The 18,233-nt window shown below is 40.0% G+C and overlaps 1 protein-coding gene across 1 annotated transcript; it reads left to right on the top strand.

The window, feature by feature from the left end:
• Positions 1 to 272: 272 nt before the first annotated feature.
• On the top strand, positions 273 to 13,846 carry kcng4a (potassium voltage-gated channel, subfamily G, member 4a). Its single transcript, XM_060837610.1, has 3 exons — positions 273 to 936; positions 1,738 to 2,526; positions 13,080 to 13,846. Exons 2-3 carry the CDS (start codon positions 1,777 to 1,779, stop codon positions 13,830 to 13,832), a joined length of 1,503 nt encoding a protein of 500 aa, XP_060693593.1. The 5' UTR covers positions 273 to 936; positions 1,738 to 1,776; the 3' UTR covers positions 13,833 to 13,846.
• Positions 13,847 to 18,233: the final 4,387 nt, after the last annotated feature.

An 18,233-nucleotide genomic window follows, 5' to 3' on the forward strand; every position in this document is an offset into this window, starting at 1 on the left:
GGCTCCTGCCTGGTCTCAAAGCTTGCTAAAACATTATCGTGACAATGGCCTGGCTTCAATTTGCAGTCCTTAATAGCTCAATTATTTTTGGTAATTTCTCTTCTGCATTCAGTGGGACTGCAGAAGCATGTTTTTTTTACAGGCTAGTCTGTTTGCGGATGAGTGCAGTATTGGATCACACCACGGGGGTTCCTTGTGATGGAAATCTAGGCAGTCTGTCAGTCTCTGCCTGATACATCCCCAGCTCTCCACCGGTTTCTCAGGGCTGCCTGCAGCCGTGTCGGACCAGGATCCAAGTGCAAGTCTAAAACCAAGCAGGCATCAACACATCCAAGAAAAGTTGGAATTTCACAGTTACACCGAACTTTCTGGATAAGTCAACTCACGAACATAACCAATAGGAAGGTTTTAATCTCCTAGTGAGATTAAAATAAGAGGTGTCCTGTGTTTGAGAGTCCCATTGGAATCTGCTGCACAGAAGCTGACCGTTCGGCCCGTCTTTTCTGCAGCCGCTACCCATTTTTGGCTCACTTCTCTTGCTCTTGCAAATCCACCAGTGCGTCTCTCCACGAAGTTTCTGCTTCCAGTGTAACGGTATCGCAGAGGCAGCGGGTTCCTGGCTGTGGGAGGACAGCCTGGCTGGAGCTCACTGCTGAGCGTGTTCCCACTCCCCCGGCAGGAGCGGAGCCTCTGGGGAGCCCAGTGCCCGGGAAAGGGGAGCCGTGACACAGGCGCTTGGAAAACTGTGGGGAAACCATCTCTGCGTCACTTTGAGAATGATTTGGCTGGGCTGTGTGTGTTAAGGGTGACAAATTTGAGAAACCGTTTCAGAGAAAGGATTTCTCCCCGTTAACCCCGACTATGGAATGACAAAATGCCTCCTCGCATCTCAGGAACGACCTGGTGGATTTTCACGCTTAGCGCACGACTTTGAAAGTAAGTTTAGCGCTGGTGGGTGTTACGTGTGCCGGCCGATAGAAAACGCTGCGCTTTTGTTTAAACCCTAACGCGGGCTTCAATTTTCTTTTTGCTGTTGACTATAATTGCGCGGGCTATCATTGGGAGTATTTGCATCTGCAAATCCCTTTCTCCAGCCTTGTTCCTGCTCCCGAGACTGGGGAGCACTGAGTGTGTGTGTGTATGTGTCAGAGAGCGGGAGGGACAGCTTGACAGCTCATTCTCAGTGCTTGAAGATCTTTGTCCCGGTGAGCTAAAATAAAATGTTTTTTTAAACATAGGATTTTTAAAAGTGCACAAAAAAGCTCCACCCCCCCCCCCCCCCAAATCCCATTTGAATCCGCAGTGGCAGGATTCATAACGATCATGTGAAGCTGGTCCGTGGGAGGGAGTGAGCACGATGGGGCCAGATACTTCTAAAGAAGTTAGTGATAGAACGCACCAACCCCCTGGGTGGTTGTTCGCCCTTTTGGCGAGAATGAGAACAGGTGTGGGCTTCCCCCCACCAAAAAAAAGTTGAATCTGCTTATATGAACAAGACCTGGGGTTGGGAATTCTGCAATGTTGGGAATACTCTGCGGCTCAGGACCTGTGGACTGAAGAGATAACTGAGCTCCCAGTTACACAGCAGTGCCCTTTCAGAGAGAATACTTCAATCGATGTTGGGGGGCCATTGTGTTCCCTCAACATCAGTGAGTGCCCTTCCCTTTTGGCCTTGCCTGTTGACTTTTGAGTCTGTACTCTGTGCAACTCCCTTCCCCTCTTTGTGTGTGCACACAGGTGATGACTCTGCCACTCTCTGCAGCGGACTGATGCACCATGCCCATCATTTCCCGGAGCAGCGACAACGACTACAGCAACCTGAGCGACACGTCCTGCAGTTCCCTGAGCCACGTTGCCCCGGCAAGTCAGTCGGAGGCGCCCCCGGCCAAGGGAGCCTTCTACCAGCGATGCAGGCGGATCCAGCCGCGGGCAGGGCTCGGCGACACTCCCCAGCAGCACCTCATCGTCAACGTGGGGGGCAGCAGGTACCTGTTGCCCTGGAGTACCCTGGACGCGTTCCCTCTCACACGCCTGGGCCGGCTGAGGTCTTGCCGCAGCCGGGAGGAAATCGCGCAGGTCTGCGACGATTACGACGAGCGCTCCCGCGAGTTCTTCTTCGACCGGAGCCCGTGCGCCTTCCGCATGATCCTGACCTTCCTGTCCGCCGGCAAGCTGCGCCTCCTCAGGGAGATGTGCGCCCTGTCCTTCCAGGAGGAGCTGCTGTACTGGGGGCTGGAGGAGGGTCAGCTGGAGTGGTGCTGCCGCAGGAAGCTGCTGCTCAAGGTGCGGGAGCTGGCTGAAATCCGAAGGGCCGGGGAACTGGAGGCGGACGAGGAGAGCGCCAGTGCCCTGGGCGAGAACACCAAACTGGGACACTGCATGGACAAACTGAGAGACATGGTGGAAAACCCCCAGTCAGGACTTCCTGGGAAAGTGTTTGCCTGCCTGTCCATTATATTTGTCACTATAACTGTCATTAGCATCTGCATCAGTACAATGCCAGAGCTGAGGACAGGAGAAGAAAGAGTAAGTACACTTATTTCATTTCCGAATGTGCACTGACATTTCAGAGCCCCACCGGCGTGTGTTATAGTCAAGAGTTATTCAGTTAAAAAACCACACAACACCTGGTTATAGTCCAACAGGTTTAATTGGAAGCACTTGATGAAGGAGCGTCGCTCCGAAAGCTAGTGCTTCCAATTAAACCTGTTGGACTATAACCTGGTTTTGCGTGATTTTTAACTTTGTACACCCCAGTCCAACACTGGCATCTCCATGTCAAGAATTATTGAGACGGACTCAATACCCCAACTGACATGGTCACTCCTCCTGCCTCTTGAGTTTCACTTCATGTACAGGTTACATTTGTCCGAGAGTTACAGAGTCATACTGCATGGAAACAGACTCTTTAATCCAACCAGATTTAGCTGAACATAACCCCAAACTAAACTTTTCCCACCTGCCTGCTCCTAGCCCATATCCCTTGAAGCCTTTCCTATTCATTTATCGATCCAAATGTCCTTTAGATTATTTACAGTGTGGATACAAGCCCTTCGGCCCAACAAGTCCATACCAACCCTCAGAAGAGAAACCCACTCAGACTAATTCCCCTACATTTATACCTTCACCTAACATTACGGGTAATTTAGCATGGCCAATTCACTAACCTGCACATTTTTGGATTGTGGGAGGAAACCGGAGCACCCGGAGGAAACCCACGCAGACACGGGGAGAATGTGCAAACTCCACACAGACAGTTGCCTGAGTCGGGAATTAAACCCAGGTCTCTGGTGCTGTGAAGCACCAGTGCTAACCACCGTGCCACCCACAAATTTTAAATGTTGAAATTGCAACTACATCCACCACTTCCTCAGCAAGTTCCTTCCACACATGAATCCCCTTTGTGTAAAATATTGCCCCTCATGTCTTTTTTAAAATTCTCTCCTCTCATCTTACAAATGTGCCCCCTAATCTTGAAATCCCCATCCTAAGGGGAAAAGAATCAACTACCATTAACCCTATCTATACCCCTCCTTATTTTATAAACTCCTATATGGTCGCCTCTTAACCTTCAATGGTCCAGTGAAAAAAGTCCCAGCCTATCCAGCCTTTCTTTCTAACTTAAACCTAACATACCCAGCAACAACCTGGTAAACCTGTTCTAAACCCTCTCCAGCTTAATAATATCTTTCCTGTAAGTGGGCGACCTGAACAAGTGAAGATTCTTAGAAATCTATGCAATTTATTTCCTTCTTTGCTTCTAAGTTGTTTCCAATATAATTATAAACAATGCATTCATTTATTTTAAATTCCATGTATTCTGTTAAGGATGATATCAACAGATATTAACCACGCAGAAGTGGGTACTGCACATGCTGGAGTTTCGAGTCATGATATTAACCATGGCCAACACAAGGATATTTATTTTCTTGAAATGCACTTTTCAGTAAATGTATTAATTATTGAAAATAAGATTGGCATCTGTGGTTAAAACTACTATTATATATCAATATTGTCAATGAAATGATGATTTCTAATCTGATTATCAATTCCCACAATTGCAAACTTTCTCTACTAAATCAGATAGTTGTAACTCTCCAGATAGTTGAACACACAATCCAGGTGAATATGTCAGTTCAGTGCTGCTCTTAACTGGCCATCCATTTACATTACTGTGTATAAGGTCTTGAGTCCCATTTGTCACTGCTTTACAACAGAACCATTTCATTGGCAATGAAACCCCTGAAAGGGTCATAAAAAGGTGCTTTGTAAAGAACAAAAAAACTGTTTTCTTTCTTCTTTCTTCATATTTTGAAGTGGAACTGATTGACCTTAGTCATTAAAAACGGAAAAACATTGTATATAGAGGTAATTATAATTGATATACTGCTCGATGTTAAATTCAAATCAATTGATTTTGATGTAAAGAGACTGGTGTTGTGGTCACTTGCTTGTTAAATTTGCCTCCTTTGTAAAGGAAGATGGTGGTCTCTGTTACACATCCTTGTTCGAAAATAGATAATGGAAATTTATCATGCAAAGAAATATCAGTAAGAACCATCAGCACATGTGACCTCAAAATAATGTCTCTTCCTTCATTTAATAGGGAAGTATTTCTTTGGATCCTGGATCATGCATTGCCTCCGACTAGGAGGAATGGTAGATAGCGTTTTTATAGGTTTCACATAGTGTTACTATTCTGAGAGCTTCTAGGAGAATTAACAAAAACCTGCAGACCCATGTACCTTAATTACTTCTTCTGTTTCAGTAATGAAATACTTGGCTTGTTTCCATTAACTGATGAACAACTTTCAAATTGCAAAGCAAGTAATATAGGGATTTTTGACTATTTTGATTGGTCACATCTTATATTTACACCAGTAAATTTCATTTAAACAATCTCTGAAAGTTTTGAGGTTTAATATAAATAAGCAGACTTCAAGCTGACCAGATACCAAAAAATATGGAGTAAAAGCTTCTAAACATGAATCATGAATATTATTTCGCATAGATGGTCTAAATGACTATCATTGTGCTATTTGAGATGAACTAAAGAAAATGTTTAATTTCTGAAATATTGGGCAGTATGGTGGCTCAGTGGTTAGCACTGCTGCCTCACAGTGCCAGGGATCCAGGTTCGAGTCCCACCTCAGGCGACACTCTGTGTGGCGTTTGCACATTCTCCCCATGTCTGAGTGGGTTTCCTCCCACAATCCATAGCTGCGCAGGTTAGGTGAACTGGCTGTGCTAAATTGCCCAAAGTGTTAGGTGTGTTAATCAGGGGTAAAATATAAGGTAGGGGGTTGGGTTACTGTTCAGAGGGTCAGTATGGGCTTGTTGGCCAGAGAGCCTGTTTCCATACTGTAGGGAAGCTAAACTAATCATTTATGAGAACACCAGGACATCAAAATATTTACAGGCACATTGGTTTCACCTAAGAGTATTTAGGACAATGTAGAGTATATTAGGCATAGACATCTGTACATTTATATGAGGCAACCCTAACGATGCCTTTTAATTCAACATTCTTCAGTTTCTTTTGCTTTACAAAGATGCTTTTAATTGATTAGCGATCTGCATAAGCTCTTAGTCCAGCAATCCTGATGTTCATTTCCAAGGCCGTGTATTTTCCTGTCTTTGTAATGTACTCCTGCCCTAGCATCTTCTGGCATGTCTGCACTGCTCCAGTTCAGGGATCTGATGCACCCCTGATTTTCATTGCTCCCCTATTTTGCAACCACATCTTCAACTGGCGCATTTTTAAGCTGTGTAATTCTTTACTAAATGGTTTTGTTTTTCAACCTCTCTACCTTTTAAGATGCTTCTTAAAACCTAATTCTTTGACTAATCTTTTGTTATTTGCCCTATTTGTCCTGATTTAGCTCAAGTATGGTTCAAGTCCCAAAAAGATAAATTCAAACTGTTCATTTACTGTCTTGGCAGTCTATTCTTGATCATCAAAAAAGAAATAGAAGTATACAGTATCTCATTACAATCAATAACCTGCTCACTGAAAGCCAGCTCAGATTTGCCAGAGCCACTGCACTCCTGACCTCATTACAGTCTTTGGTTAAATATGGACAAAAGAGCTGAACATCAGAGGTGAAGTGAGAGTGACTGCTCTTGACATCGAGATAGTGTCTTACGACCGGCACTTGCAAGTTCCCCTTTAAGCTACTTACCATCCTGACTTGGGAATATATCACCTTTCCTTTACTGTCACTGGTCCAAAATCTTGAAACTCCCTTCCTGGGTGCACTTTGGGTGTACCTACACTACCTGGACTGCAGTGGTCAAACAACACTGCATACTTTTTCCTTTTCAAGGTAATTTAGGATGGGCAGAAAATGCTAACCTAGCCAGTGATGCCCACATCTTGTGAATGAATGAATACAAGCATTAAATTTGTTTTGATAATTCTTTCTATGAAGTAGCTTAGGACACTTTCCTATGATAAATGCACTATATAAATGCAAGCTGATGTTGTGATTATACCTTCACATCTGCTTCAATATGTTAGTCCATAACTCTTAAACTGTTCAGGTGAAAACATTACGGCTGATTTGCCTTCTTTTTCCTAGATATCTCAATGTTATCTCATATCTCCTGACATTTGTGTGGATGTAATTTGTCAACCTGCACTGTCTTAAAAAAAGTTCTGTTAGGTTGCTTATAATATCTCTGCCAAAGTAAACAGATCCAAACTCGTTCATCTTTCCTGAAATCTCATATTCCTGATACCTCCAATCATCCATTGATTTTGTGCAATAAAATGTCAGTGAGCAAAGCTGAATTGAAATGCTTCTACAGTGAAAGTTGCTCAATATGAGTCATGGCATCAATGGTCCTATACATATAAATTTTATAGGCTTATAAGTAACTGCCCAACACAGTGTAATATTAAAACAGAATGTTGCTGAGAAAAAGCATTACATTTCAATTTTTAGATTACTTTATTGTTTCATATTTTCTGCACAGTGACAGTCATAAATGCTTTAATTAACAAAAATCTCGCATTTTCCCCCAATTATTACATGGAGAATATTCTAACTGCCTAAAAAGAATAGTGAGTTACATTTGGACCGAAGATTTCACTGTATCTGGACTATCTCAGACAAAGCAATCCTTATGATAGTTGACTGAACTAAAATGAGATGAAATTGTTTATTTTTTGTCAGAGCGCATTCTTGAAAATTTGTTTTCCTTTGAGTTGACAAACAAATCAAGTGGGATATAGCATGTGAAACTCGATGCTAAGATTAAACACATAAGAAAACAGAGCAAAGAGAAGGTCACTGCAGAAAAACTGAATTTGCTCATCTTATTGTTCACAAAAATTGGACAGCTGAAGAAGAGACTTGGTCTATGAGGCTGTTTTGCCATATTGTTAGACGTGCAGGCACTTTTTAAAATCCAAATTTTTCATTTATCTTCTTATCCTTTAATGACCTTGCTTCACAAGTAAACTATCTATCTCATTTTTAAACACATCAATTGATTTTCCATCTGTATCCTTTTGGGGCATCATGTTTCTAGAATCAGTTCGTTTGAAGAATCTTTTTTGGATTCAGTTTAAATCTGCTCATTTCAAATTTCATGATATATACCTGAGGCTGTTTTGTGAAATGCATTGAAGATCCTTTTTTATGCAACACTAAACAAATTTCAATGAAATATCCTGTTGGGGTAGATGTTTCACTACTCTGAAATGATGAAGCATCTGTGTTTGGATTTATAGCGAGAAGTTCTCTACCTTTATTTCTGAAAAAAAATGGTGAGCAGTGTGAGACAAATCTTTTGAAGTTACAGAAGAAAAAACACACTGAGATGTAGTCTCTTTCAAGATGCTCCAAGTTCATAGACATCAGGTCTATTCCATAATTCTTTTATAGCTCTGTCAGTATAATCTACTTTTAGTTGGACTTTAAGTACTTCAGAAAATAGGATTAATCTCTTGAGGTTTGTCATTCATAGCAATACTCTAGCCTTTTAACAAGCAAATAATATGTCATGTTGACAGTGCGCCATTGCACATTCCTGGTAGAACCATCACATAATACATAAAAGAACTGACAAGTTTAATTATTAAATAGTCTGTACTGCCTGCATAGTCTAAGTAAAATAACATTTTCATCCTGGAGTCATTTGAACTGAGAAAATGAAGTAATTTAACTTCCACATGTATCTTTTCAGACAGTCTTCTCATTAAATGCAAAGTACCACTAAAATGTTTTCATTTGCAAGTTGCAGTATCTTTGAGTGCCTATTGAGTGTTTCTCTTTCCAAGTAAGTTCTAAACACAGTAATTAACTCTATACAATGAGAACATGACACACACTATGCTTTCACGAATTTGTTATGTGAAAGTGTAATTGTCACAACATGGACAGCAAGGAAATCCATATTAGCTGCCAGGTGGTGAAACGAGAGATGATTTTAATTGATTTTTATCCCATTGGAAATTTGCCATCAGTGTGAAATCAAGTCATGCTGATCCGTAGAAAACTCAAAACATGAGACATATTTCGGGATACACATTTATACAACACTTGTTCTGTCTGGTGTGTTATTGCAGATGCTTTTCCATTTGTTATTTTCATTAAGGTGTTCTATGTCTCAATTAAAGTCATAGAACCCCTACAGTGTGGAAGCAGCCATTTGGCTAATTGAGTCCACACCGTCTGTCTGAAGAGTCCAGAACCACCCTATCCCTGTGACCCTGTAATTCCCATGGCTAATCCATCTAGCCTTCACATCCCTGGACACTATGGGCCACTTAGCATGGGCAATCCACCTAATCTGCACATTTAGGGACTGTGGGAGGAAACTCATGCAGACACTGGGGGAATGTGTAAACTCCACACAGACAGAGTGGAATTGAACCCAGGTCCATCGTGCTGTGAGGCAGCAGTGCTAACCACTGTCCCTATCATTGAGATCTCTGATAGAGAAATGTGATCTGAAAATTATGAGAGCTTGCCCTCTATTAACACATCAATCTGTAATGCCTAGACTGTAATCTTCAAATTCTCCTTGTAGTTAAATGTATTATATGTGTTTTGATAGACTGGAATATTTAAAATGAGTGTGTATTTGTATGATGCTTTCCAGAGCTTCTGGATTCACAAGCTAATTCATTGCCATATATATTCACTGATTATGTAAGGAAACACAATAACTGGTTCACACAGGGCAATAAGCACATGCACTACTGACATAAATGACTGGACAATTTAGATTGGTTGTACTGGTTGAGGCATAGATTCTCATCAGTATTTCAGGAGAACTCCCTTTGCTTTTCTTCAGATCCTGTCATTAGAAATGTTATATCCACTTGATAAAACAGCTGTGATCCTGTTTTTGCATTTCATCCAAAATGTAGCACCTCTAATAGGGAGAATCTCTTTTGACCGAAATAAAAGCTAATATCCAAGATCATCAGGTAATTAACTGGAATATTGGCCTTTACTTCAAAGAGTTTGGAGTATAAAAAGAGCAAGAACTTATTATAACTATACAAGGCACTAGTCAGATCACACCTGGAATACTGTGAACAGCTTGGTTTCCTTTCCAAGGAAGAATGTACTTGGGGAGGCAGTCCAGAAAAGGTTTACTTGGTTGGTCAATGGTATGGAAGGATTTTCTTGTGAGGAAAGGTTGAGTAAGTTGAACCTGTACTCAGTGGAGTTTAGAAGAATAAGACCTTATTGAACTATATAAGATTCTTTGGACACTAGATGGACGCTGGGAAGTTTCTTTCCCCTTGTGGGAGAGAGTCTCGGACCAGAGGGCATAATCTCAGAATAAAGGACTACCCATTTATAACAGACAAGAGGAGAAATTCATTTTCTCAGTGTGCACTGAATCTGTTGAGTTCTTAATCACAGGGGGCTGTAGAGGGTGTTTTTTTTAATTCAAGGATGAGAGAGACAAATCTTTAATTAGAAAGTGTAATATGTGATTGTGTAAAATGTAGAAAAGTGGAGTTGAGGTTTATCAGATCAGCCATGATCTCATTGGATGGTGAAGTGGACAAAAGACTGAATGATCTACTTCTACTCCTACATCATATGGTCTTATGATCTCAACCAGTGCACTTAAATGCCAGGCTAGTCAATGTCCCCAGGTTTCCAAACAGTACTTGAACACATAGATTTCTAATTCATATGAAAATGTTATGGACCAGACCAGACAACACCCCACAAAACATGTTAAGAACGTAGCCTAGACCCTAACATTTTCTTATTTTAAAGGTAAATGTCAGATGCTGTGTGTATCAGACGCAATTTGATTGGTCAAACTATTTGACATTAAGCAAAACACAATTTATTCAATCACTTACAACATACAACAAAAGAAGAAGAACTTGGAATAAAGTAATTCAATTGGAAAACTGAACAGAATAGATACAGTAAATATTACTAATTAACTGTTTCAACATAGTAACATCCCATAAACATGTGCTTGGCAAAAGGTAAATTCAGAAAACAGATTTTGTCTCACCTGCAATCCAGGAAGAGAAATCCCAGCTTCACCCAAGGCTTCACAAGCTGTCTATTTTCTCACAGACTGCTCATCACCTTTGCCTCAATCTCTCTTTCCAAAAGAAACCAGGACAAAATACACCTCTTAAAGCCACAGCATTGTCACACAAATGTACTATCAGTGAGCTTAAGCAGTGAGTTCAGTATGATGCTTTTGATTATGGTTTGCAATAAGCAAGAATTTAGGATAGATCTTTAAATGATTGTAATGAATGTCTGAAGCAGCATTTTGGAAGATAAATAAATGATGGTTAGCTTTATCATTCAGTAATTGAGCAAGGAGTAAGATTTTAAATTTTTGGTCTCAATTTTCTGGTGAGTGATAAAATGACAGTTCCCTCCACTATCCTCAAAGAAAGCTGCACTCAGCAATTTTCAAACTAGTTGGCTAATTTGAATCTGGCATAAAGTCAAAGGGATCTCCAGGAATCCAGCAACAACCAAGTTATCCAGCAGAGTAAGCAGCCATTCCATTGAAGAATTCTCACTGACAGAATAACCTAAAGCAAAGCAAATATGTTAGAAACCTGGAGTTTTCTTTTTGTCATGTTGGAAAAAATTGACAATGAGCAAGCTAGGGCCAGACAGGTCGTTCAGAAGACCTATGGGTATAATACGCTTCTTAAAAAAAAATGCATTACATTTTGTTTGTTTTAACAATGACATCATGGCAGACATGGGCTATGTCCCTACACTTCACTCAATTCTGAGGATTTTAGTTTGCAGTGATTTAAACGATGCAAATTAAACAGTGGTAGAACAGGATATCACAGACAGTAATTCTGAATTTCTGCTTGTCCCAGAATGGCAGTCTTCCCCCAGCTGGGTCTTCTAGGTATTCCCTAATTCCTTAATTGGCTTTCCCCGAGCTCAGGAACTGTTAGCTGAACTGTGATGACCTTTGTCCTAACTTTGCTTTTTTTTATTCTTATATATGATTCTGTAATTAATATAGGTGCCATAGTAGGATGACTTACAAAACTTATCACTATATTTTTCATGTTAAACTAAACGTGACAATAAATTTCTATTCTAATCTATACCAGAATTTTCTGGCAGTTTCACAAGATATTGGCAGAAAAGATATTGGAAAGCTATTACAGAGAATTCTTAGGGATAGGATTTATGTTTGGAAAAGCATGGCCTAATTAGGGACAGTCAGCATGGCTTTATGCTGGCTGTCATGTCTTACTAACTTGATTGAATGTTTTTGAGAAGGTGACTAAGGCGATCGATGAGGGTAAAGCGGTATATGTTGTTTATATGGATTTTAGTCAGGCTTTCAGCAAGGTCCCTCATGGTAGGCCCATCCAGAAGATTAAATGCATGGGATCCATGGTGACTTGCCGTTTGGATTCAGAATTGGATTGCCCATAGAAGACAGTAGTGGTGGAAGGGTGTTTTTCAGGCTGGAGGTCCATGACTGGAGGTGCTCCACTGGGATCCATGCTGGGACCACTGCTCATCGTGATATCATAAATGACTTGGATGAAAATGTGGATGGGTGGGTTAATAAGTACACAGACAACACAAATAACAATAAAAGGTTGTCAAATGATACAGCTTATACAGGATGCAGGATATAGATCAGTTGCAGATATGGATGGAGAAATGGCAGATGGTGTTTAATCCAGGCAAGTGTGAGGTGCTACACTTTGGGAGAGCAAATGTTAAGGGCAAGTATATAATTAATGGCAGAACCCTGAACAGATGGATGTGCAGGAGGACCTTGGGGTTCAAGTCTATAGCTCCCTGGAAGTGATCACGCAGGTAGATAGGGTGGTAAAGAATGTGTATGTTATGCTTGCCTTTATTGGTTAGGGTATTTGAGTGCAAATGTCAGAATGTCATGTTGCAACTTTATAAGAGTTTGGTTAGGCCACACTTGGAATATTGTATTCCATTCTGGTTGGCACATTTTAGGAAGGATGTGGAGGCTTTGGAGAAAGTGCAGAAGAGGTTTATCAGGGTGCTGCATGGATTAAAGACTATGAGCTATAATGAGACACTAGAAAAATTAGTGTTATTTTCTCATGAATGGTGGAGGCTGAGAGAGACTTGATAGAAGTCTATAAAATTACGAAATGCATTGATAGGGTTGATGGTCAGAATCTTTTTCTGAGAATTGAAATGTCTAATACTAGGGGGTATGCATTTCAGGCGAGATTTAAAGTTCAATGGAGATGTGAGGGGCAAGTGGTGGGTATCTGAAATATGCTGCCAGGTTTCATGGTGGAAGCAGATATGATAGGGGTGTTTAAGAGGCTTTTAGATAAGCACATGAATTTGCGAGGAATGGAGCGATATAGACTAAGAAGGGATTAGTTTAATTTGACATCATGTTCAGCACAACATCGTGGGTCAAAAGACCTGTTCCTGTACTATGATGCTGTATGTTCCAAAATAGTTTTCGTGTCATTCTAATTACAAAATCTGGATGAGAATCTGCATTGGATTCATGTTTGATGAACTGCTCACTGAATTTTCTTTTTTATTAATGTTTTCCAATTCTTGTTTCTATCTTTTTGTCTACAGGACAAATGTTCCCAGAGATGCTATAACATGTTTATAATAGAAACCATCTGTGTGGCCTGGTTCTCCTTGGAATTTGTCCTTCGGTTTATCCAGGCACGAAGCAAATGGCAGTTTCTGAGAGGCCCTTTGAACATTATTGACATTTTGGCGATCCTTCCGTATTATGTTGCACTTGTGATTGACAAAGGACCTGCTGATAGCAACAAAACTTCGGGAAGTAACATCTATTTGGAAAAGTTAGGCCTGGTCCTCCGAATATTGCGCGCCTTGAGAATTCTGTATGTCATGCGTCTTGCCAGGCACTCCCTAGGACTTCAGACTTTGGGTCTTACAGTCCATCGCAGCATTCGTGAATTTGGACTACTGCTCCTTTTTCTTTGTGTGTCGGTCACACTATTTGCACCATTGGTATTCCTTGCAGAGAATGAGATGGGCAAAGGACAAGACTTCAGCAGTATTCCTGCATCTTACTGGTGGGCTATCATTTCCATGACCACAGTTGGATATGGTGACATGGTACCTCGAACAATTCCTGGTCAAGTGATAGCTCTGAGTAGCATCCTTAGTGGGATCTTAATTATGGCATTTCCTGCCACATCCATTTTTCATGCATTTTCCCGTGCATATTTGGAGCTTAAACAAGAACAAGATAGAGCACAAGCCCGTCTGAAGTACATCCAAAAGGCAGCAAAGCAGGCAGAAAATGAAGAATTAAGTGACACAAACAATGCTTCTGCAGACCCAGATTGTTAATGCATTTAATGATGTGGAGAAAAACAGTATTTTAATAATTTGTAATTTTATCAATTTATTCATTCATAGTTTTCACTTGTGCTGTACTGCATAGAATATATATCTCAGAAACAGACAATTCAGCCCATTGAGTATGTGCTACAAGTCTCCCTCCATTTCATCTACCTCAACTCAGCCTTTCTGTATATCTTTCTATTCAATTATTGTCTCAATTATCCAATTAATTTCGATAACAGCTAAGCTAATGGCTTCAACCACTTCCTGTGAGAGCAAGTAAACATTCAACTTGCTACATACATAAAGACATTTCTCATGTCTGTATTGGATTGATTAATAACTATCTTAAATCTTTGTCCCCATTGTTTTGGATTCTCTCACAAGTGGAAAACTATGGATTAGGGTGGTGCAGGAATTTAAATCATAAAACATCTGAATGAAAAATCCAACCTACCTCAAAACTGTGACTTCTGGTTTTAACTAAACATTTCTTATTGGGAATGGGGCCGTCTCTAAAACCCTTTTAAGGAGTGCCTCCATTTTAATAACTCTAACTTATGTCGACTAGATTTCCATGGTCTCTAGAAAGCAAGCAAGTGAAAGTCCTAAATTTGACAGTTAAGTGCCTATACAGTACTGCTTTGGATCAATAGGGCCAGGAATATTTCTTTCCAGTTCAGCAAGCTTACACTGTGAAGCCCCTGTGATCTGTCTCACCACTCTGATTAGACCCCATCCTCTACAAAGATTGTCATTTCTCACCCTCCACAATCGGTCTGTCTGGCCATCATTTCCGGTCCTAACATGATCACCCATTGATCATCTATTCCACACCCAGCCATAGTGTCTCCTCTGGCCATCAACTGCACCCATCCAAAAAGTTCTCCCATATTAGATAAGCAGGCACCAATTATTAAATACCTTGAGAATGTAATTCTGGGATTTACATATTAAAGAACCTAAATCATCATATCCCATTCTAAAAGATGAAAGACTTAATCCAAATTTGTTTAAGAACTATAATCTGGTGTTGTGTGATTTTTTTTAAGCAAAATTGTTTAATATATCATTATAACTCCATGATATTGTAGCCTTTTTGCTTTAAATTCTATGTCATCTGGTCCAGCTCCACAACCACCTAATGAAGATGCAGCACCTCTAAAGCTAGTACTTCCAAATAAACCAAATAAACACAGATAACCTGGTGTTGGGTGATTTTTAACTTGGTCCACACCAGTCCAAAATCGGCACCTCCAAATCATGCCAATTAAAAAAACACACTTTATACCTTTATTCTTTTCTTTCTAAATTGTAACCACTTTTCTAATAAATCAGCTATTTGCCTTCAGACTCCAAAATGTCCTAAACTTTGCCACAAGCCCAACAAAGAGGCCTTTACCAAAGCTTTGTCAAAATCTAAGCCTCTTTCATCTATAGCTTTGTCCTGTCACCTCTTTCCACTATTGCTTCAAAGAATTCTATCAGTTTAGTGACATATGTTTTGCCTTTTAGAATCCTTGTTGAATATTTTTATTGTATTTTCTCTAGATGATCATATATCACATTTTTTGTAAAACTTCTACGGTCTTTCTTACCTGCTTTAAACTGACTGGTTTGTAGTTTCCCAATCTTATTCTATCTGCATTTAGGTGTTGCTAGCCTTTGAGAACTTTCTTTAAAAGTTTAGATATAATAACTACTGTCTTTGCTATCTACTTCAGAGTTTCCTTGAATATTCCTGGTTGGACTTTGCCTTCAAATAGTGACTTATCCTTTGTTTATAATTTGTCATTTGTCAATTATTTTCACCCATCAATCTCCAATATTTAAGCTCATTGACTCTTTCATTGTTGTTCGCAGTTTAAAAAAAACTGAAGCTAAGTAGCTATCCTCATTTTTGTTTTCTTTCTGGCCTTCTTACATACTGTATGTTTATTTTAGCTTCAATGTTCCTCCACTGCTTTATTCCCCTAAGTGCATCACAATTTGCTTGTTCTGTCTTTCATGTATTGAATCTTTCTTGAACTCCATGGGTTACCCTTTGTAAAAAAAAAAAATTCCAAGTTTTTGAAATTTTGTCCCAGTCGATTTTACTTCCACCCTTATTTCTTCAGAACATGCATTTTTTTTTCCTGTATAGCCTTTATTCCTTTAATCTTTTCTGTTTGTTACCCTCAAACTTAACCTTGAACCATTAAAGGTTATTATCACCACTAACTGCTCTTTTTCTCCTATTTATCTATTTGTTTTGGTTCATTTCTTATTACAAGACCTGAGCAATTATTGCCTTGCTGGATCTTTTTCTGGGTTCAGTGGGAAGTGAGCCTTGTTTAAACTGTAAACTTTATTCAATTTTCTCCTTTCACTTCTCCATCCTGCCATTTTATTTGAGATAATTGAACTTTCCCATGATTGTTACTCTGTACTTGTATCGCACATCTTGGCACAAGTATTGCTTCTTCCAAATTCCTTTAACAATTTGGAATGCACATACTATTGCCAGGTTTGCAGATGACTCAAGAATGGGAGGGAAGGCAAGTAGTGAGGAAGTAGGGCGGCACGGTGGTACAGTGGTTAGCACTGCTGCCTCACAGCGCCAGGGACCTGGGTTCAATTCCCACCTCAGGTGACTGACTGTGTGGAGTTTGCACGTTCTCCCCCTGTCTGCGTGGGTTTCCTCCGGGTGCTCTGGTTTCCTCCCACAGTCCAAAGATGTGCGGGCCAGGTGAATTGGCCATGCTAAATTGCCCGTAGTGTTAGGTAAGGGGTATGGGTGGGTTGCACTTCGGCGGGTCGGTGTGGACTTGTTTGACCGAAGGGCCTGTTTCCACACTGTAAGTAATCTAAAAAAAAATAGTGATGATATAAAGGGTCTAGAGTGGGATATCGACAGGTTAATTGAATAGACAAAAACTTGGCAGATGGAAGATAACATACAAAGATGTAACTTTGACGGGAAAAGCAGAAGAGAGGAAAGTTGTTAAATGGGGAAAGACTGCAGTAAGCGACAGCACAGAGATTAGGGGATCCTTGGCATGACTCACAGAATACTAGCACACAGATTGAATTTTATTGGTGAAAGCAAATGGGATATTGGTCATTATTTCAAAGGGGAATGAACTTTTACAAGACATAACCTGGACCATACCTGGAATACTGTCAACAGTTTTGTGCTTCTTATCTAAGGAAAGGCAAATTAACTTTAGAAGCAGTCCAGAGAAGGTTAACTCTGAGTATGGAGAGATTTTCATATCAGGAGAAGTTGCATAGGTTGGGCTTGGACTCATTGGAGTTCAGAAGAATGAGGGGAGACTTTAATGAAACATAGAGGATTCTTAGGCAGAATTGATGAGAAAAGGTTTTTTTGCCCACATGGGAGGGGCTAGGACCTCAGAATATGGGGTCACCCATTTAAGACAGTGAAGAGGAGGAGCTCCTTTTTCTGTCATAGAGTTGTACCTCTGCGGAATTCTTTACTATAGAGGGCTTGTGAGCATCTTTGAGGCTGAGACAGTTTTTTTTAAGGAGATTGAGGGTTATGGATTTAAGGCAGAAAATGGAATTGAGGACTATTCAATCAGCCATGGTCTTATTGAATGGCTGCTTATTTTATGGACTAGATGGCTTGCATCTGTTTCTACATCTTATGATTTTATGTTTCTATTTGGATAATGGATTCACTATCTTTTAATTCATTTGCATTTTCAAATCTGTTTTATTGCTAGTTACATCTTTGTACCTGCCTTCATTATGTCATTGCTAGCTGTTATGGCTACTTTGCCTTCCTGAAAATGCTATATCTGGCAATATTTAATTGACAGTCATGTTCTCTATGTAGCCATGTTTTAGTTATTCCTCACCATAACTGAACATCTGCCCAATTCATTATCTGCAGATTAACTATGTTTAAAAAAGTCCTCATTCTTGATATTTATTCTAAATTCAGCTGAGATTATATCAAAATGGAAAGTAGTTCATCTATTTGGTTTCAGTTATCCAAAATGGATTGAATGAAATCAAAAAGAAAGTGTTTATTCATGAACCAATTAGTAACTATCGTATAATTGAGAAACAAACTTGGAAGGAGATCTCAGCTATCTGTAAGAATAATAGGGTAGTTATGGTGAGGGATTTTAACTTTCCAAACATCGACTGGGACTGCCATAGTGTTAAAGGTTTAGATGGAGAGGAATTTATTATGTGTGTACAAGACAATTTTCTGATTCAGTATGTGGATGTACCCACTAGAGAAGGTGCAAAACTTGACCTACTCTTGGGAAATAAGGCAGGGCAGGCGACTGAGGTGTCAGTGGGGGAGCACTTTGGGGCCAGCAACCATAATTCTATTAGATTTGAATAATGATGGAAAAGGATAGACCAGATTTAAAAGTTGAAGTTCTAAAT

The sequence above is a fragment of the Hemiscyllium ocellatum genome, chromosome 17 (assembly GCF_020745735.1).
Source record: "Hemiscyllium ocellatum isolate sHemOce1 chromosome 17, sHemOce1.pat.X.cur, whole genome shotgun sequence".
In the NCBI taxonomy this organism is placed as follows: domain Eukaryota; kingdom Metazoa; phylum Chordata; class Chondrichthyes; order Orectolobiformes; family Hemiscylliidae; genus Hemiscyllium; species Hemiscyllium ocellatum.

What these genes read in the sequence shown, in the direction of transcription:
- kcng4a (XM_060837610.1), top strand. Translation starts at nt 1,777, where the DNA reads ATGCCCATCATTTCCCGGAGCAGCGACAACGACTACAGCAACCTGAGC. An exon ending in TGAGGACAGGAGAAGAAAGA is followed by an intron (nt 2,527 to 13,079) that starts GTAAGTACACTT and finishes TTTTGTCTACAG; the next exon opens with GACAAATGTTCCCAGAGATG.